The sequence below is a fragment of the Ischnura elegans genome, chromosome 7 (assembly GCF_921293095.1).
Source record: "Ischnura elegans chromosome 7, ioIscEleg1.1, whole genome shotgun sequence".
In the NCBI taxonomy this organism is placed as follows: Eukaryota; Metazoa; Arthropoda; class Insecta; order Odonata; family Coenagrionidae; genus Ischnura; species Ischnura elegans.
This window is the reverse complement of record NC_060252.1, coordinates 23,667,644-23,689,678: the sequence shown is the minus strand read 5'-3', so window position 1 is coordinate 23,689,678 and position 22,035 is coordinate 23,667,644. Positions and strand designations below refer to the sequence as shown.

Genomic DNA, 22,035 nt, shown 5'->3' with positions numbered 1-22,035 from the left:
AGTTATTAGTATGCAGCAAAAGAGAGGAAGCTAAGACAAACATTAACCTAGAAAGCATAAGATTGAAGAGGAGAAAGAGTTTTCTTCACTGGGAAGCCGAATTACCAATGATGGACGAAGCAAGAGAGAAATAGTTAATAGAATAATGCAGGCAAAGAGGGCTTTCTACAAAAAGAGGAATCTTCTTACATCTGAGAATACAAGCATAGAAGTAAGGAAACAATTCATCAGATGCTACATATGGAACATGTTCCTCCATGGAAGTGAGGCTTGGATGTTGACAGCAGCAGAGAAATCAAGAGGTCGAAAGCATTCGAAATGTGGTGCTACCGAAAAATGATGAAGATAAAATGGATTTACCGTGTAAGTAGGGTAGTGCTAAAAAGAGTGGGAGAAAATGGAAGCCTCCTAAAAACCTTAAGCAGAAGACAGGACAGCTTTGTTGGCCATATTTTGAGGCATGATGGCCTGATGAAGACAATCGTTGAAGGACGAGTGGAAGGGAAGAAGGGCAAGGGACGGCCCCGAATGAGTTGCATAGGACAGGTTGTAAAGGATGTAAAAGAGAAGAAATACGTCGATATGAAAAGATTAGATGATTGGAGAATTGAATGGAGAGATGCGTCAAACCAATCTTAGGATTGTTGAGTAATGATGATGTGTTTTTCACAGTGGCATGATTCTCTGTGATTACAATTTACCATTCATCTACTAAGTTCTGTTGATGCAATTGAAGGATAAGTTGCAATGAAAACAAAAATGTGCCCATTCAGCTATCCTCTTGTAAAGTTAAGATGAGAAAAGTGAAGGACCACCCAATGATGCATTGGTGACGCTGCTGGAGTTGCTGCTCATTTACGTGATCAGGAGGAACCTTACACTTTATGTCAGTGCAAATTACAATAAGCGATCTCAGCTGTGCTCTGCTTCAGAAGTAAGATGCAGCGGCATGAGAAGTGGAGAAGTATGGCTCTGATTTATTTTTCACACTGTCTAAATCAACAGTCTTTAAAAATTTGATGAGGAGGCCCACTCTATTGTAGGCGATTCCTGAGGAGGTTCGTGAGGCACCTTTGCCGGCAGCAGGGGAGGTTGTGGCAGAATTGCGTCCTCGACGGCCACCGCCCCGTGATATAAGGAGGACAAGAGTGCAACAGAAACTGAAGAAAGATGATAGGCTTGCTGTCAGAAAGAGACATTCTGAACGAATTGCAGCTTCTACTGTGATGGAGTTAATGGTAAGTGTGGTATCTGTTCATTTATTGAGTTATTTTTACTACTATAATCATCATCTTCCGTGATCTCACTTCTTTTGCCTTCATCCACAAAATAAATCTCTGCTCCTACTCCAACACCTTCTGAACCTCTCTCTGCAACGCTCCTGCTTGCCTGTTGAAAGCCTTAACCTGTGATAATGCCACGCAAGCTCTTCAATTCCTTTGAATTTCACCACCGTTCATGTGGTATGATTGAAATAAGTACAGAAAACCTCCATGTAGTGAACCTCTTTACATCATAAACCTCCATACATCATACCACCCCTACGGTCCCGTCTGATTTACATGTAAATTTATAGGCAAACCTCTTTGTGGTGAACCTCTTTATATCGTAAAACCTCCACTTATCATACCAAGGAGATACCCCCGAGACAGCCTAACTACCTCCGCAAATCGTACTGAGACAACTTGAGACCATTAATGCAGCCGTGATTACCTACATGGAATGACATTTTCAGCAATAAATGTTACACTCTTTTTTTTCTTATGTACTTACCTTTAAATATGCTGTGATTTTCATGTTAATCATTAGTTGTGGCCATTTTGTTCCATATGAGAGCATACCTAACAGTAAATAAGAAAAAAAGGTATCCAACTATCCTAATCATTTTAAGTGATTGTTGAAATAAGAGAGATCACATTGTTTTCTCTCGAATCATGGTAAAAATCATGTGATAGCGCTCGCTTTCTGTAATTATTAAATAATAAATATATGTTCAATGATGCATGCATGTGTGTTTAAACTAGTGATGGGTCGGTTCGATTCCTCGATTCTTCGATTCCTCGATTCTCGGCCAAGAACCGGAATCGAAAACGAGTACTTGCCAAGGCGAAAAATCGATTCCGATTCCAGCAGTACTTCAAACAACAAAATATACGACCGCATTTCCAACAGTCATTTGAATTTTCGCGCCACGTAATCGTAATAACAAAACACATATCTTCTTGGGATGTGCGAGTACTCGAAAATTCAAGTCGATCGAGTAGTTGGTACTCGACTCGAGCGTTTCGAGTAGCATTACGGATGTCGAGTCGAGTAGTTAAGGCTACAGAGCTTTCGAGGCTAGTAGGTCCAGCAATCTGCCGACAGGAAGCGCTATCATGAAACTCGTGTATTAATGCAGTTTTTAAAGCCGATAAGTCATTCTAATGCCTTGGCCTGGTAGTTTCAGTCTGCCGAATACACTATTGTTGTTGTCGATGTAGGCGCCGAATACCTTTACGCCAGCCGCGGCGGCCGATCGTCTTCCTAGTTCCTACCCCGCGCTAACTGGTCCGAAATCGGAAAAAGCTTGAATAAAGTCCAAAATGACCTTTTTGGGGATAAAGACTGGAAACTCAGCGTAAATACTCATAAATCATCAGCAAATATTGATTTATATGCCATTTTACATAATTGCGAACCTTTAGTGAGATACAGAGGCCCAAACATGACCAATTTTTCAATGCCACACGAGATATCGTTTTTCCTCAAAATCCTTTGAATTTGTCCAAGTGGTTTTCCGTTGATATGAGTTTTGTGGAATAAAAAACGCAATATCCCTTTGATCTGGTGCTTTGCCTATACTTTCAATGACTTTTGAAGATTTTGGCTCTCATCTGTCTGGTTTTACAACGCAAAATGGCCGACCCGTTTTTCACGTGGAATTTGACATTAAGTAGACATTATCTTTCGTTTACGAAAAATATAACTCGGAAAATTTGAACCACAATATAAAGTAGAGATTTTTAAAGAGTACTAAGTAGAAATCTTGAAAAAAAGTTTGCGACGAAGGAAATAAGAACGATTTTTCAATCGCGCGTCAAGGCTGACCTACACGCCGCGGACCTCTGAGGCTCGGTAACTGGGGCCGATTTTAAAGTTTTTTAAAACATTAGTCCTGCAAATCGTCATTTAAAGCATGGATAATCGTCTTCATTGACTTAAAACAATAAACTGAGGATGTTAAAAAGGATTATGTATAGATCGACTAGACCATTTAGCGCATTACTCGAGTGAAAATACTAAGGATTGGATATTTTTCGGAACCATCCCGCGCGTAAGAAATATGCCTCGGGTATTGAAGTAAAGTGAAGAGATTAAGTCAGCATGCTTAAGAGAGAGAAAAATGAACTGTTTCCGTGAAAGGCAACAAGCGATACCCTTTTTCCCTTTCCACCCTCGCCGAGGAGAGTCGCACGGTAGGGGGAGTTTTCACCCCACAAGGCTCTTTTAGCCTTTTTTATTACTGCGTCCGTCCGATGTAATATTCATTTGCAGCGTTTAGTTTCTTTCTTGAACTTAAAAAAGCAAGAGATTTTAAGGTTGATTGAATGACGTGAGAAGTATAGCATTTTTTTTGGCTCTACAAAACTAAAGTTTAGTTCTATAGTTGTTCGCTTCGTCCACTTGAATTCCATTAAGATTCAAGATCCAACAAATCGTTGATATAATTTTTAATAAAAATTCCAAAGTCTCCAAAATCTTGCAATTTTGGTGGGAAAGTACTTGCCCAATAACACACCTGTGTAGGAAAAGGCAATTTTCTGCAGGAATTAATACTGTAACATGGAGAAGTCAAAACTTGCAAAAGATTTGGCTGAGCATGTAGAATAATTGGATTTTCTGCTTGAGAATTTGAAAGGGCCAAATATTACATGATTCATATACGTAGTATGTAATCTTTATTACAGCTATGAAAATTCCTGTACTCAGGGCTCTCCCTTGTAGTTTGGATATATATATATATATGTTGTCGACATATATGAGTGCCAATATTCTAAAGTAATACCTATCATGTAACACCACTTTTCAGGTATGTTCTGTTTTGAAATTTAGCTATTATATTTTAATTACATAGCAATGATATGAAAGATTCTTTTGTCAACTGACTCTTTCACAGAGTAATATTTAAAAAAGTAGTTTTCTTGTTGCCTGGAATTAATTGATATTTTTCTTGGAGCCTATGGCATCAGAATCGATGGAATCGGTATCGGTAGAATCGGAATCGAAATGTCAGAATCGGAATCGGGATCGGAATCGATAAAATTTTGGAATCGACCCATCACTAGTTTAAACACATAAATGCAATGGTTTAAAATACAGTAGTGCCTTTCATTTCCAAAGGATATGAAAGAATGTTAGAAGCCTATCGGTAAAACCTCTCTATAGTGAACCTCCATACATCAAATTGCCCAAATTTTGGTCCCCTCCATTACGATGTAAAGAGGTTTTACTGTATTACCAATTACTGCCATGCATAAAGTTATTGCAGATTTGAGGCTCTCAACTGATTGTGGCTTCATTGAAGTCCTATCTCCCTTGCATTGCCATCCTTGATGGACCTCGAGGGCCTAACATCTAGTACTATGACCCTGGGTACAATGGCCATTGGAATTCCGAAACCTCGATGACATAGTGGTCTACACAGTGGGTAAATAATGCATTCTGCGCAGTGGCCCGGAAAGCCGATGGCCTGTGGTTTGATTTTTGTATTTTGTTCGGATGGTAGCAGGACTGAGAGAAATCGCCGTACTAAGGAGGTAAACATACTAAGGAGGAAGGTACTAACCAAGTTCCACCTTATATTAAAATGAAATACTGCTAGAAGATTTATGCTAATTAATGTTAAAATCTCTTTCATGTTTAATTTCTGAGTTATGGTTTTATTGCATCCAAATTCTCAGATAAAAGTGTACCACTTTTTCTGTGTGCTGAAGACCCGAAATCAGGAAATCCTTTGGTCTCAAGCTTTCCGCATTTGAGCTTCTCCATTGTATTACATTTGGGAAAAACTCGCATATCATCTTGACTTATCCTGTGTGACAAATGGTGCTCACATTGAACACTTGTCGGCATTTCTATCTAACTACAGCAGACTCCCGCGGATTATCCGTGCATTCGTTTATACTCCTTCGATGTTTTCCATGATCTTTGTAAATAAATAAAATTGGACATAAAATCAACTGGCATTACAGGGTTCCCACTCAACCGTGAAAACCTTAAAACTATGAATGAGCCGTGAATTTCGTCTTTTGTGAAAAAACCTGGAAGCAGCCATGGATTTCATCATAAAACCTTAAAAATCTCTCAAACTTATAGAAAAAGAACTGCAATTGACAGATCAAAAGAAAAAAAGATATTTCAATCATGTTTCAAGGCCGAGCCACTTATAGACACTGTCCTCACATTTATCTCCACACGTATATACGCAGTGCATTTATTGGTCCTTGTGCCATGACGACACATTGATCTTGAGCCTGTGAATGGAAAACCGGTGAACAAAGTGTTCATTAACCCTGGCGAAAAATCAGACACATCTTTACTTCCCTACCTCACTGCTCCCTCCATTTTGCCACTCACAACCTTAAACTTCACCTAAATTTTTATATCGATAGGTGACGTCATGAGAAATAGCACTTTCATTGCTATGTTTGAATTCGCAGTGCGTGTCGTGGTTGATAAATTTTTAGTTAACGCGTGGGCGGTGATTGTTACCTCATCAATATTTCTGCCTAAAATGGCTTATTAACAGACCGTGAATTTGACGATATTTAGACCTTGAAAACCTGGAAAAAACTGTGAATTTTATAATTTAGATAGTGGGAACCCTGCATTAGTATTTTAATTCAAAGCTACACCGGGCTATTTCCATAAGAATTCCCTTCATAAAATGGAAGTATCTTATTTACTTGCCCACAAGGAATGTTTCAAGGTTACTTGGACTTCTGCTCTAACATTGGGGACGACAGTCAGCTGCAGGAAAAAAAATCGAAATTAATTTTAGAAGATTCTATAATGGTTAACCAAACGTAAAATTAAAAAATTTTTACTATGATCTGATAGTGTAAATTTCATGTCGTAAATGAGCAATTATTGCCATTGCCTCGCATGCGGTTGAATACGGTGCAAGGGAACTGGAGATATTGTCGCACTCAGGGCGATTACGCGGCGTGGTGTGTGGCAGTGTAGTTTAAAATTGTGCAGTGGTTTGAAGCATTCGTGCAAACCACTTTTCTGAATCTGCGATCTCGTAATTATGGATGCGTGGTTTTCGGAAACCAGTTATTACATGGAGCAGGAGAATCACATTATTGCCACTAAAAAAAGATTGTTGTCAAGAAAAGAAAGCTCATAATGATTCTGAAAAGCAATGTAAAATAAAAGACAGTGTGCATATATATTATTAGATTGTTTGATTTACATAAATTATGAAATTTACAAGAAATCAAAGTGAAAGTTCGGATTGTTCATGTTTTCCAATTATTTGTGCCACCTCTCCCCATCATTACCCCATTTGGATAATCGATAGTATGCTATATTTGAATTGCTCTTTCAATTTCATGCAAGATTTATCACTGTGAATTTAGTGTAGTACGGAAAGTGTTAAATCACCACTGTTCATTATAAAACGCCCAGTATTCGTTATAAAATGTAATCGATAAAATTTTTCTAATTTGGCTTTGTGCAATGCATGTCAACCCTGATTCCTTTTGGTTTTGATTCCGGTTCCCTGTTCAGGAACTAGTTCAAGCAAGAATCAAACCAGCCGATCCATAATATTGAGGCAAAATTTTCATGAGTATGAAAGATGCAGTAATGAGAGTAATGTTGAGTAAGAAATTTTTTCTGTGATGTTGTGAACACTGATTATCCCAAGAATTAATGGGTTGAGGTCATGTTTTTGTTTTGTTAATTTTTTCCTTTCTTCTTTCCCTAGGGTTGGTGGAAACAAATAAATGGAATAGAAGAGAAAGATGTTCATCTTTGTGATACTCTGACTAGTTTTCCTGTTCCCAATGACCCTCCCCCTGCTTTACCGATTTTGCTTGAACTCATACCGTGGATGGAGGTAAAAATTTGTCAATATCTCAATTTAAAATTAGAAATAAGGAACCATGATGCAATGAAATTTTGTAATGATGAACTACCGTGTTTCTCTGAATATAGTCCCGTCCTAATTTTGAGGCTTCATCTTTGGGAAAACTTTAAGAAATGCATTTGAATATATTCTCCCCATTACTTTTACCATGGTCATTTTCGGAAAATATGGGGGGACTATATTCAAATAAACACGGCATTTGCTGTTGTCTTGACAAAATGTACTGGTGTAAATACAGTAAACTCTCGATTATACGAAGCAGGATTTTACGAAGTTTTCGATTATACGAAGTGATAGTGCGGTCCCGGCGAAAAGCCTATGCTAAATACATGGTGCTATTCGATTATACGAAGTTTCGATTTTACGAAATGTTTTGAATTTACGAACCCCGGGTCGGTCCCCAGGAGCGAAAGGCATTCGTTTATACGAACTATGGCGAAATATTTGTCAACAAAACTAGCTACGCCGGCGTACGTAGCTAAAAAAAAAATCAGCGCTTCCAACTGTGGTTCATCAAAAGTGTGAAATCGTAAATGATAGTGCAACTTTTGGAGAGAAAGGGTTCGCCTAAAACCTCACGGTGGGAAATTAGGGGAAGTAGGAGTTAAGTAAAATATCGCGACTGACATAATGCCTCCATTTACGTGCCTATTCGTAAACATCGCATCGACAATACTTCGTAGTTTCACATGTCAGGAAGGTCGCGCGGGGTATTTCGTACGCTCCTAATTAACCTTTGTACTGCTGTGAACGTACCTGGTACGTTCGCAAGGCAGGCTGCTGTGAACGTACTTCGAAGACTACTTGACTACTTTTCGCCGAAGCACTTAGAAGGGTCCCTAATCCGGGACCCTTTCCTCGACGAGCTCACACTCACTGGCCCCTCTCTTCGACCCTCCGAGCCTTTCTCCCCAAAAGTGACCGCTCTGACTGCATTTTGAAAATCTATCAATCAATGCCGTCATCAAAAATAATTGTTTGCATCGCACTCCTGCCAATCAGGCATTCAAGTACGTCTCTGAACCGTGTTTCTGCGATGAGAAATAAAGATTTTATTAACTTTGCTAAAATGGCCAAGTTAATAAAATTGTCATTTTTCATTGCAGGAACACGGTTCACAGACGTACTTTATTTCCTCCACTACAATCGCAAATTGCTGGAAATCGGCCGGATTCCCTTTGATAGCGCATCATGAGGATGTTCTCGAGGTTGGTAATTGATACAACTAGCCTACTAGTAATTCTACTGCTATAATATCACGGCTATAGTTGATTCGTTACGTTATACCTTCAGGAAGCTGCAGTGGATAAAATCGCGGAGGAGATAAGAGGCTTAAAAGATGATTTTGAAAAATTCTTGGAAAAAGCAGGAAGAGCACAGCGCGCAACATCAAACGATTATATTGCCCTTGACGATGATCTCCGAGCTTGCGACAATGGGATGCCGGTACATACGTCGGAAGAAGCAGCGGCCGGGACTAGTCAGAATAGCAGTGACGACGAAGATGAAAGTGAGGAAGCAATTTCACCAAATAAAAAAGAAGTACACGCTGCCCTCCAAACATTAAGATATTTTGATCTGGCTAACGAGTTAGGTCCCCAATTTCATTCCCATTTATGCAAGTGAGAAACCATGGTGGAAGGGCAAAAAGAAAAAAAATAACAGATTTTTTTAGTAGTATCTTTTCGTGTATACAATAGCCTTCCTGAGTAAACAACTTAAATATCTTAAGTATTGGGCTCTATTAACCACAAACTTATTTTTCAGGCTACTCGTAATGAAGACGCACTTCTAACTCTAACTTTCTTCTCGCGCGTCTCCCCGTTTTCCCATGCCGAGAGATCTTTCTTTCCTAAGTCTTTCTTTACTTCCTCCCGCGGCCTTCTGCTGATCTTGCTGACACTCACCTTACGCATCCCAAACCCCTCCTTCCCCAATATTTCCCATTCACTCCCCCCCTAAGGTTACGGAGGTTGAGTGCGTCGTAGAAAAATACGCACCCCAAACGTAAACTGACAATGAGGCAGAGCTGAAGGCCCTTTCCCCACCCTTCTTTCTCCTGCCCCCTTCACCACACCATATGCTGACCGCTTCTTTCCTCAGGCAATCCCCATTCCACTCTTATTCACCCCACCCACTGGGAACGTTCCCCGATTGTGAAGAAGGGCATGGTTCATCTTTACCTGCAACGGGGGTAAGTTATTAACCGGAGAGAGGCTGAAGAAGTATCTTCCACTGTCGGGGAAATGGTGCCGCGCTTATAATTGTATCTCTTCTTCTCTGCTGACGTTTCAATTGAAATTATTTTCTTTGCTCTTTCCTCACTATATTTATTTACGATTACGGCGCGACTACTTTTAAGTGCTAAAGCAAAGAAAATCTTTTCTCTACGTCAATGATTCTTTGCATAACTTTCAATACGGCGGAGAAAGGGACACGAAAACTAAATGAGGTGAATGTAAAGGTTTTTGCGTGTCATTTTTGGGAATTCACGCAAGTAAACCAATACTTCACACACGTTGAGAAATGATGAAACATCTCTTGTAGGAAAACAATCAATGCGGATAATAACGTTTCTCTTTTTATTTCTCCGATAATATGTTTCTCCTGTCGTTTTCCGGTTGGAACCTTGCTCCTGTCGGCATAAAAAAAGAGAGAAATACTATATGAACGTTGCACTTCACACCCGGTATGAAGAATATGGTCCTGATGAAGAATAAAGTCTTTCGTAGCAATGTCTGCTAAGATGACGGAGCACAGTATCCGGATGGAGAACTCAAACAGAATTTACTTCTAATATTCGCCAGAAGATAATCATATCCTACGTAATTTATAATCGTAACTGAATCTCAATGAAATAACTAATGGAAAAGATAGCACATTCAACTGAAAATACGGAGTAACTCGAAATACTAACTTACGAAGGTTATTTTGGAAACGGGTGGAGGCCCTCGTTTTTCTTTTTTTTTTTTCTCGCCACTGAGCGATAGAGGGCGACATAAATGGCGGTTAGGCCCATAGTTAGGCCGGCTGCTGCTAAAATTCCGTGGGTGCTGGAAACAAATATATATCTAACGCGAACTTAATAGTTGTTATTCGCTTCTAACCACAAATTTATAACATTAAATTCTTATAATAAACTTAGCAATTCATTATTTGATTACGTTTTCTAAACTGGTCGAGAATTTCTTAAGCGATCGTTGATGTTGAAGTATGAACGAGAAATGGGAATTTTATGGTGGTATAATTATTTAACGATCTTTCACAGCATAAATCGATAACAAAAAGCCTTTTCTATGAATAATACCGAGAATAACCACCGAAAACATTTAAATAAGACCACTAAAGACAAAAAACGGCGGAAGAAACAAAAGCGAACATTTTTTCGTGACTTATGAAAAAGGTTTGAATTTACGAAACTCGATTTTACGAAGTGCCAATTTTCCGGTCCCACTGACTTCGTAAAATCAAGTTTACTGTATAGGGAAATTGTCTGTCACAAAATTTGCCTTCGTGAAGGACTAATGAGAGCCAGTTTTCATATCCATGTACAAATTTTGTGCTGTCAGACCTCTTTATGGCAAGCTTTTTGGGACCACAGAAAAAGTTTGCTGCATGGAGTTTTTGATGCATAGAGGGCAACCATTCCTTATGCAGAAAAAGCTGTCTGGGAAAATTATGACTGTTATGAAATAATTTTTGCAACAGTTCCCTCAGGATTATATTGCTGAACAATGTCTATAATTCTGTCAAATTTAATTTCTGAGAGAAGAATTTTAATTTTGCAAACTTAGGAATTACACGATCATAAAATAATTGAAAGAATTATGAAAATGATATAATACTACGAAAATACTTAAATGTGCAAGTCTTATTTATATTTTAAATAAAACTTTCTTCATTACATTATAAAATGAAGTATAGGTAAGTAGTTCCCTTTTGTGAATACATAAAATAATAAAATATTTAGTCAGTTAATGTGAAATTTAAGAAAGTATACGGTTAAATCCTGATTTAAGGTTTTTCTGGGGGAACAAAATTTTAAACGCTAAATGCAGATAAACACTAAATAACCTCTTTTTTTTTAGGTTTTAGAGTCGTAAATAATTGTAATGTTTTCCCATTAATAAAAAATTAATTTCAAATCATTAAAAGCAGTCAGAAACAAAGGAATTTCTACAATTTGTTGTCTCGATGCTTCTTTTATTTTCAATTTTATTCTGTAAAACGAAATGTTGGTGGCCACATACTCAAAAACTATATTTTCAGTTTCCAAGATCATTCAAAAAGATATTCTTAATAGTGGTAAGCGTATAAGTTGTTGATGATTCAAAACAATGGTAACAGCAGCATGCATTGTCTTATTTTGTGAGCTAATCCCACTTCTGCAGGACAAGCAGAGCCAGAGGGAAGTTGCTTACATGCTGGTCAAAACTAGCTCGCCTTGTTTCAGTGGGTCTAAATGAACATGGCAGGACCTTGAGTAACTGTTATTTAATTCTGTCATGTGTAAAGCTTTTATCTTCAACAGAACTGCAATTTATGTGAAAATATTGTCAGTACCTTAAGTTATGGAGTTTGCGTGCACTCAGGGGCAAAAAAAAGAAATTGAAAATAGTGTACAGTGAGTCCTCGTTTAACGTTGTTGATTCGTTCCTGAAAAAGTCGACGTTAAGCGAAACAACGTTAAACGATGCAGTGTTTCCCATAAGAAACAATGTAAAAAATTTAAATTGGTTCCTAGCCATGTTCCTAACAATCCATTTCTTCGTGAAGAATCCAGAATTTCCCGGGCGAGAATCCAAGGAGGCCAATTATCGGAGCCGTAACTTTAAGCAGACTTTGTGACCAATCGGGAGACACCTGAATCAGGCCAAAACGAAAAAAATCTGAATCTGACACTCGGAAGCACGAGGATGAAGGGCGAGTCAATTTTCGTGATGATATGAATTCTTTAACCCGGCGGAAATCGCGAGAAACATTCATTACTGATTATTCACTTCAGCATGATAACGATTCATTCGAAACGAAACGAATTTTCATAACGAAAAGGTTGGGAAGAAGGCATTATTAAATGAAATATAAAAACTAAAAAGAAAGTATTTTAATGGCGAAACATCGATATTTTCAGTAACAGAAGAAATTTTAATTGTAAAAACTCGACCTGCAAACCTAAAACTCGACCGATCTCTCCAGCAGTTGCACCTTCTTCAATTATTTTAATAATACCAAGTTTTTTTTTCTAATATCGCCGTTTTTTCTTCACGTCTGAAGAACCGCCAGGATAGCCACTCTTCTTCGTGGACATTTTTTTCGGTTGGCATCAGAAAAATAAACGGATAATGGGTAAATGAGGTGATAATTATTCGCTCAGACGCATATTTAACATACGCTACCCACGCCAACCTTTTCTGTCGAGCGAAAATTACCAATCGCATTAATATAGTAATATTTACTATACATCAGATGCGCTTGCGTCCTATTCGCCATTCATTTTTTTTTCGCCGCGCATAATTTGAACAACGTTATCGCGAAGCAATAACGACGTTAAATGATCAAGGGTTTCAATTTTTGGACAACGTTATCGTGAAACAACGTTAAACGGGACGACGTTAAACGAGGACACACTGTATGTTAGTGGGGAATGAGTGGGCTTTGCATATGTAAGTGTAAAATAGGAAATCGAGAATCGAAACTTTTATATGATTATGTTTCTAATTAGGTGATCCATTGAATAAAATTGATTTATCAGAGATAAAATTAACATTTAGGAAAAAAAATTTCTTTACCGGTTATTGAAATACCATTTGTGAGCGTAAAATAAGGAACGAGAAGTGAGAACCAATTTCAATAACTAACAAAATTGAATCTGACCCATTCCTAACCATAGCACTCGTTAAAGAGAAACTCATTGTAGGGTAATTACTCATAATCAGATCCATATTAAGCAATCGGTCTATATTATGAGTTGGAAATTATAATTTTAATCCTGTTGCAAATTCTTGAATTTGAGTGTTTTAAAGCAAACCTCAAAAATTTTTGTATACTTTTTGTGAATTCCTGTCCTGTATTAACTGCCTTCTTGTCCTATGTCAAGTCTCAACGTCCATTTTATGATTATTTACTTTAGCTGTTCATATACACGATGACTTTTGTATCTTAAACTTCTTTATTATGAGTCTTACTTATGTATAAATTCACCCACATGACCAAAAAAACTATTACATTATTATTATTATTATTGTTTCAGGATGTGGAAATGGAACCAGATGCAGCTAGGAGGCAGTTAGGAGTGAGTGGTGATCTTTCAGCTCAAAGAACACCCCTTCCTGGTGTCATTACACCTGAAATTGAAAATATGAGACGGCCTCGTGTTTCATCTTCAAGTTTCACCCATGAGTAAGTTTTATTCAACATAATTATTAGCGGAATATGCATAACGGCTGTGTGGATAACGTGGGTAATTTATGATGTAAAAGTAAAGAAAACAAATAAGCTTATTTTATTAATGGCAAAAGAGTGAAAAAATCTAAGGAAAATGATTTCTTCGCTTATGCTGTGATATTTGCATTGCTGATTTAAACTCATTGTAGGTTACAAATGCGCCAAAAATGAGACCCAAATTATTTTTTAGATGATGCTAACATTTTATGTCAGGCTTATGGAAGTGGTTGCAATAATATAATAATGCTTCTCTCTTTGCAGGGCTGGTGTACTGCATGAAGGAATACCAACAATTCCAGGTTAGATTATACGATATGTTAACATGATAATGAAAATGTAGCTGGGCCATTCCACGCCAAATGATCCAGTAAATAGTAGACTTGACACCCAAGGTTCTTGGATGTCAATAAAATTTTGCATGCTAAATATATGTATTTAGATAGGAAAAAGTCCAAATTTTCAGCTCATTCTGACCAATATTTCCAGGGATGTGGTAGTTTGAAGTTTTAGTCTATTCCGATTTCCAAGCGGTGTGTGCATGCCAAATGATCGTGCATGAATTCTCGTTTTTACATGGCAAATCAACAATTTTGAAGCTAGAGGCTTCTAAATTGATTAAATTGTTCCAAATTTAATGGAGAATCATAAGATACCAAAAAATGTGAATCCTAACCTTCTATCACAATAAAAATTAATCCCAAACACAAAAAATATGATTTGTGTAAAGTCCGTACATCGATTCAGAAAAAAATCTCAGCAAAAATCTCTCTCCAGATAAACCTAAACAATTAATATTACTGGAAAAAGAATAAAATTATCTTTAAAATGGTATAAAAATATGAGTGGGGTTTTGAGTTATAACATTTTCATTACACGACAAATTTGAAAATAAAATTTTACGAAATCAGAATATATTTTGCCATAGCCAAATATTAATATACATTTTTTATGTACAAAATTTAATATTTTTTGGTAAAAATAAGAACAGACAAACACTTTGAACAAGGAAACTAACAATGTCTATAATAACACTAAAGTTGAAGTCAAGTGTTAAATTAGGAAAGAACATGAAATTAATTTGTATAGAATACGTACTTTATAAGATTTCAACAGCCATGAAAATGTTCATGTTACAAAAGTCATGTTTTCCAAATTAGTGATAGTCCAACAAAATCATTTATAAACAAATGACTTTGGACTCTAAAATTTGTATTGAATTTTTAAAAGCATTCCATGCCTTACTTATTTCCCTCCAAGAATCAATTTTGTAGGAGCGGCCACACTGTGAGCTTGTTTTAGGTGGATTTACAACACACAGAAGATGAGCTACTGGTACAGGGCACACATCTTCTTTCTGGGGCCAAAAGAATGTTTCAGAAGGTCCATGAGGGTGCATAAATTTAATATCATAATCCCCTTCAACTTCATTGAAGCAGTGGACCATACCTATCCACCAATTATTTTCATATATAGATGCTACAAAAGAGTGAATATTAGGCTCTATAGTAGGCGAAGTGTTCTTGAATATGTTTTCTTTTAGACATATTTCAGTGTTTGAGCTCAGTCTTTTTGCTGTAATAACTTCACCAGATGCTGGCTGAAAAAAGTGAAAACTCCTCGTTCCTTTAATTGTTTCACCAATTTCAAAACGCCTTTTTAAAATTTTCCTCTTCTTTTCAATTACATCTTCTTTCAAAAAGAAAAAACTTATTTTGGAGAACAGATTCTTACAAAATGAGAACATTTGTTCAGCATTAATGATTTGATCAGCTTCTCTAGCACTCTGTAGGTTTTTCTTTGTGACAGTCCTTTTAACTGTGCCCCCAATTCCATCACAGACAGTTTTTCCATGACTAGTAGCATGGAATGACCAACTTGCTTTTATCTGAAAATCTTCTTGGTGATAACACAAATTTATCATTGTTTTGAAATTCTTATGCTGTGCACTGCAACCATCAGTTAAATATTCAACTTTCTTTACATTTTGAAAATTGGACTTGATGTACTCGATAGTCTTTTCTTGAACTGAATAAACAAATGGTACATTGCGCCTCAAGTCATCAGAAATGAAACACATTGATGTTTCTTCTGAAGTTCCACTCTCGCCTCTTGTATATATCACAACAGGATGGATCGAGCAACTCAAGTGACTCCAATGATAAGACTGCACTTCATTTTGGAGCACAAAATTATAATTTTCAGCAAAATCCATGAGAACTAGAGCTTCATCATGTAATAAGTTTACCTTCCTTTCCTTCACGTAGGTGTTTTGTGATAAAAGAATGTGGTATGAGAGCTTCAATTTTTGCTACCATGAAGTCAACAAATTCTCTACGGGGAAGTAGCATTGTCTGCAGCTTCATTCGGCCATCACTTATCCACTGCGAAAATTTGATTTCTTCCTCATCATCGAAATCCTCTAAAATATCCTCCAGATAAAGTCTGAGTGGCTCGCATGTTTTAGGACATTCATCACAATATCGTAACATGCACTTCCTGGACTGCCTATTACATACCAATTTTTCCATCATTTTATGGATTGATTCTTTGTCATGCTGATTTATTGCATAAGCTAGAAGTTCAACATTTTGGTGATACAAGCATACACAAACACAATGTGTGCCTGGTGAACCAGCCAGGACACACCATTTCGGTCTCAGAGAACAAAATTTAGAAAATCCTATTTTTAGCTTTGGATGTTTTTCCTTGAATGCAATAAATATTTCATCTAAATTGCATAAAAGAAGTCTTTTCTGCATGTACATATTTTTATTTATTCTTACACAGTCTTTGGCGCCAGGCAGCATGTATGAAAATTCATCATCTTCAAAAAACTGTAATACTTTAGCAATTGTCTCTTCAGACAGTTTTCTTCCTTGTTTGGGTTCTGGTATGGCCAAAATTCCCATTTTACAGCAAAGAGCCCTCGCTTTTCGTACCAAGTATTCTGAAACATCAAATTCCTCGGCTATTTTCCTTCGTGACCATGAATTAGGAGCAATTGTTAATAGTTGTATTTTTTCTCGTCTGGTTATGTCTGTCTTAAGCTTTTGTTTAATAGCAACCATCAAATAATCTAGATCTTCAGCTTTTTTCGTTAACTTATCTTGTGGTTTTGCTTCTTCTTCACTTGTTGACTCATTGAGTGAATTATCATCCACTTGAAGTACAAATGAGAGTTTTTTCTTTACCTGTGTTTTTGCCTGTTTCAACTTTTTCTTGGCATACTTCTTTTTAGAATGAGTGGATAAAGACTGCAGTTTCAAAGGTGTCACATCTAAACCTGCAAGAGACTCATTTAGAGTATCTTTTTCCACTAGCCTTTCAGCAGTTTTGAACTCTTTACCTTTATCTTCATCACTACAAAGTGCAGTCTCTCCATCATTTACACCAGTGCTTGCATTGTTCAATAATTTTCTACAAGTGCTGCATAACAGCTTTCCCGGCACTAAAATGATGTTGAGATGTTCCCTAACATTTTTAGCCTTTTGTAAAGTAATCACTCTTAAATCTTTTTTCTTTGTCAATCACACAGCATGTTTATCAAAGGGGTCACAACATGCTTTTTGGTTTTTTTCAAAATACCTCAAGAAATAACACAAGTGGTGTGAACATATAGTGTCCCTTTCACAATATTCACTATTTGTGCGACAAATCAATATTTATACATCCTCTCTTGAAAGTTTTTCAAAAATTAAATATAAATTTTTGTCTCTTGTTAGAGAGAAATTTTCATAAGGTGAGTTTAACAGTTTACCTACTGTGCAAAACAAATTTGGTATCACTTGACTAGGGCCAGCTATTTCTCCCATTCTATAAACCAACAAATCACACCACACAAAACTATGCACAATATATTACACTTGGATAAACATTAATTCACTTGAAATAGACAAATTCTTAGAATCATGTAGCACATAACACTGACGTTAACTGCAATACAACTGTACACACACTGAAAATATGATGTATTGTTACTAATAGGAGATCTTAATCATTTTGGAACTTGTCTGTTTCATGTCTTGTCTGGAGTAAGTCCACTAAACACTACCGGAGAGGTTAACTTATTCTTGTTGAGTCTTAAATGTAACACGTCTTCACTGGACTATGTTACTCCTATACTTGCTTTACTATCCACTACGATATGTTTAATGTAAACATCTCACTCAGCAGTCAAACTAATCTTAGGGCTTTATTTTAAATACAAAACTTTGTAAATTTCATTACATATTAATTTACTCTACCAATTTCACATCATCATAGTTTTCTTCCCTTTTTGTATCATTGTGTGCCTCCCACTTTGTTACATTTTTTTCTTCCCTTTCTGTATCATTGTGTGCCTTCCATTTCGTAACTTTTGTGCCTCCCATTAGGCAACTTTGTATGACTTTGAAGCACCACCATACCCTCCTTCCTAGCTTCCCCACCTTGGCAACCCTTACTGACTCAATGTATATAAGGCCATACTCTCCCTGAATTTGAATCTAACATTGTAGCACAGCAACAAAATTGGTCCTTAGTAATATCACATGTGAATTTACAAAGTTTTTTCTTTAAAATGAAGCAATTTCATGAGGTCATGCCTTAAACCAGATTAGGATTGTTACCTGATGCTAATGGCTCATTCAACAGTGAAGTTTGAACAAAAGCACATGCAATTATATTCATTTTTGTTGTGAAAGTATTTTTAAATTATACTTGATTTTATTAATCAAATAAAACTAAACCCATAAAAATATATTTTTGTGGTTTAAAAGTTAATTTTATCGTTGACAGTTTTGTTGGTCTAAATTTTTCGGTCAACACATCTTTAATTCGAATAACTATGACATTTTTTTAAATTCATTCAAAATAAATAGTAAAATATTTTATTAACATTTAATACATTGGAAGGTCTTTGTGGCTAAATATTTTTCACTTTTAAACCACATGAATATAATTTTATTTAATTACTCGAGTTCTTAATGTTGAATTGCATTTCGGCTTTAAAACATTTTATTTTCAACTTTGTCGTGTAATAAAAATGTTATAACTCAAAACCCCACTCATATTTTTATACCATTTTAAAGATAATTTTATTCTTTTTCCAGTAATATTAATTGTTCAGGTGTATCTGGAGAGAGATTTTTGCTAAGATTTTTTTTCTGAATCGATGTACGGACTTTACACAAATCATATTTTTTGTGTTTGGGATTAATTTTTATTGTGATAGAAGGTTAGGATTCACATTTTTTTGGTATCTTATGATTCTCCATTAAATTTGAAACAATTGAATCAATTTAGAAGCCTCTAGCTTCAAAATTGTTGATTTGCCATGTAAAAACGAGAATTCATGCACGATCATTTGGCATGCACACACCGCTTGGAAATCGGAATAGACTAAAACTTCAAACTACCACATCTCTGGAAATATTGGTCAAAATGAGCTGAATTTTTGGATTTACTCTTATCTATATAAGTATAACATTAGTACAAATTTTCATGGCAATGTGTGACAGGTGGGTGTCAACCCCTGGATGACTTGACATGGAATGGCCCAGCTCCTTGTGTTTTGGTAGGATTCCCCTAAAGGCCTATTAGTGTTTTTGACATTGAACAAAGATCTGCCTCCTCTTATAATCATGACTTTTTATATTTACTTGTACCACTGTGGAGTTAATTTATAACAAATCCTCTGGTAGCAATGTTCCGTTATGCATGTTCGAGGGGACAATGGGAGGATATAAGTATTTCTGGGGCTGATCAAGGGAAAATACTTCATGTAAATTGAATAATGAAATGGGAAAGATGAATCACAGATAAGTAAAAGAAGCCACCATATGCAAAAGGGAGGGTTTTTAGAGAAACAGTCCTAGGATAGGTTTATCCCAAGATGGAGTTGTTCACTCAGAATCAAAGTCTCAATTTATGAAATTATTTCCGATTGGTGGAAGGGAAAGATGATTGGCAACCAAAAAACATCTCCTCATTCAGGCATTACCTCTCAGCCCCTCAAGCGCAGTCAATATTTAATTTAATCCCATCCCAATCCCATCAGCTGGATGAGATTTAAATGATTTTCCCTTTTTGGCTTATTATCATTCAATAATTTTTAACTTTCATGATATGTGATCAATATTGTTGAAGATTTTTCGAAAACTGTGTAAAATAATGTGTAACTATGTATATGCTAATTTTTTTTCAAAAATTTGAAAAAATATTTATTGCTATATTATCTCGTTCTCTAAACATCATGGATAAATTTTCAGTTTTTGAAGTTTTACATTCTGTTTAGTTTAAGTTGCAATCTATATCTATCATAAAGTGCATTTTTTAAATAATCAAATGATATACAGTGGAACTTTATTATAGCGAGTACGGGGTATTGTGAGACCCCCGCCATAACGACAGGTAGCCGAGGCACCGTCAATTGACCCTATACAGGCGGTCCCCGACTTTCGTACACAATGCGTTCCCGAAAACTTGTACGAAAGTCGAATGTACGAAAGTCGAACCATTGACTTCCATACTAATTAGGGGTTACGTTCCAAAAGAGCGGAATATACGTACTAAAACTTTTTTTTTCACGGAATTCATTTCAATTGACTTAATTTTAATAATATGTTAATAAAACTCCTCAAATCATCTAATTTCTTTCGAAAATAGGCAGAAAGTGCAAATAAAAGTTTAAAAAACAAGAACTCCGTTGGCTATCAAGTAAAACTTCCTCTTGGCGTCTAAGTTGACATTCCACTTATTACGTCCACTATAAATGAAAGGACATATCAAGAAGCATAACAAAATGTATTTGTTGAACCCGCACTCTGGACACCTTTTAATTTTTACACCAAAATTCGATATTTGGCAGGTGACATTCGTGATCGCGTATATTCCGCATGTTATTCACAAAAGACAAAAGACAAACGGAATTCAGGTGATATTTCGTGCAATATCGTTGCTGAAGGTTTACATGTGGTTTACATGAATTAAACAGCACTCAAACGAAAAAACACAATTAGAAAGGTCTTACTTATAGTTTTATTGAAAGCTATTCGATGATGTCTAGTCAACTTCTTTTGAAAAATATCTTCAATGAAGGCTTTCTTCTTCTCTTGATAAAGGAGCCTATAGCAGGCAGTCTCCCTCCCAAATAAATCACCTAGATTAGAGTCAATTACCAACAATTCCCTTCATTATATACGTTCGTATATACTGCCGATACTGACATTTGAAACAATTGAATGTTGGGATGCGCAATAAACATCGCGGGAATTTTAAAAAAATTACAGACCAACGTCCGAAAGTCCGAATTTAGCGTACGAAAGTCGAGTTAAAGGTGTCAATTTTGAATGTACGAAAGTGCGAATTGTACGAAAGTCGAGTGTACGAAAGTCGAGGACCGCCTGTATTAGCATGCAAAAAAATTTGTTTTTACGAGGCCCTTTTGGTGTTGGCACTCGTCATAGCAAGAGTTTCCATCGCTGGAAAACCTTCACCAAGAGTCCCTAATCTCTCTAATTAAGTTAGTAATGAAGTTAACATGGAGTGCTCAGTCTCAAATTCATGTGGTAAACTGTCGTGTGATAAATAAGTTTTTAATTTTGGTGAAAATATTGTGGCATTAACATTTGCAAATGCTTGATCTTCTTTTGTTCCTCGGGTGGCAGAAAGCAGTCGCAGCATAGCTGCACGTTCGCGAGTTGCGTGAATAGGGACACCTAGGTAGACACCATGGCCAAAAAATGCAAAACACTCCTGAACAAGAAAATAAAAATAGTAGAGTATTATGAGGGTGGCGTAATAAATTTACTTTCCTATTCGCCCTTCACAATTAAAAAAACAAAAGCACCCGAGGAATGCAGGCCATGAAGAGTTAGAAGGAGCTTTGCTCGGGTGGTTTTGCCCACTTTAATCTGCGGGAACTTCTGAGAAAGGGGCTATACCAAAGGCGGAGTATTTCAGGGATAGATTGAGAATCGGGAACTTCAAGAGTTCGGAAGGTTGGTTATACTACTCCGAAGCACAAAAGCGTTATCTCCCGTCATATTTGCGGGTGATGCCTGCGGTATAAACCCGAATTCATGGAAGAAAGGAATCCGATCCTAATTATCTTAAGAAGTATTCCCCACATGATATAACGTGGACGAAACAGAACTCTTTTTCAGCCTACTCCCCGACAAAACCCTTGCAGTACGAGGTATTTCTTGCAATGATGCTTCTAGAGGTAGGTAGTGTGCCTTAGCGATGGTGTAGGATTTTCGCTACAATAATACTCAGCATGTTAAGCATGAATTGCCTGGATGGACGTATTTTTTCTCTGTTGCGGTTACAAGTAATAGTCACGATCACACTACTAATGTACTATTCACAAGGGTGAACTATTCCCGGCAGTGGTCGGAGCCGTACTGGCGCTCTCTTCCGTCACCCGGGCAGCCAAGCATCCCCTGGTGGCCGCTGGAAGAACTCACAGAACA

At 36.7% G+C, this 22,035-nt stretch overlaps 1 protein-coding gene across 2 annotated transcripts in view; it reads left to right on the top strand.

The window, feature by feature from the left end:
- Window positions 1-22,035, top strand: part of LOC124162695 (titin-like) — a 66,318-nt gene that overhangs the window by 27,713 nt on the left and 16,570 nt on the right. For both annotated transcript variants that reach the window (XM_046539294.1, XM_046539293.1), the window contains exons 10-13: window positions 1,044-1,238; window positions 6,977-7,108; window positions 13,389-13,537; window positions 13,844-13,881. In XM_046539294.1, the coding sequence (XP_046395250.1) occupies window positions 1,044-1,238; window positions 6,977-7,108; window positions 13,389-13,537; window positions 13,844-13,881 (514 nt within the window). The remainder of the gene's footprint in view (window positions 1-1,043; window positions 1,239-6,976; window positions 7,109-13,388; window positions 13,538-13,843; window positions 13,882-22,035) is intronic.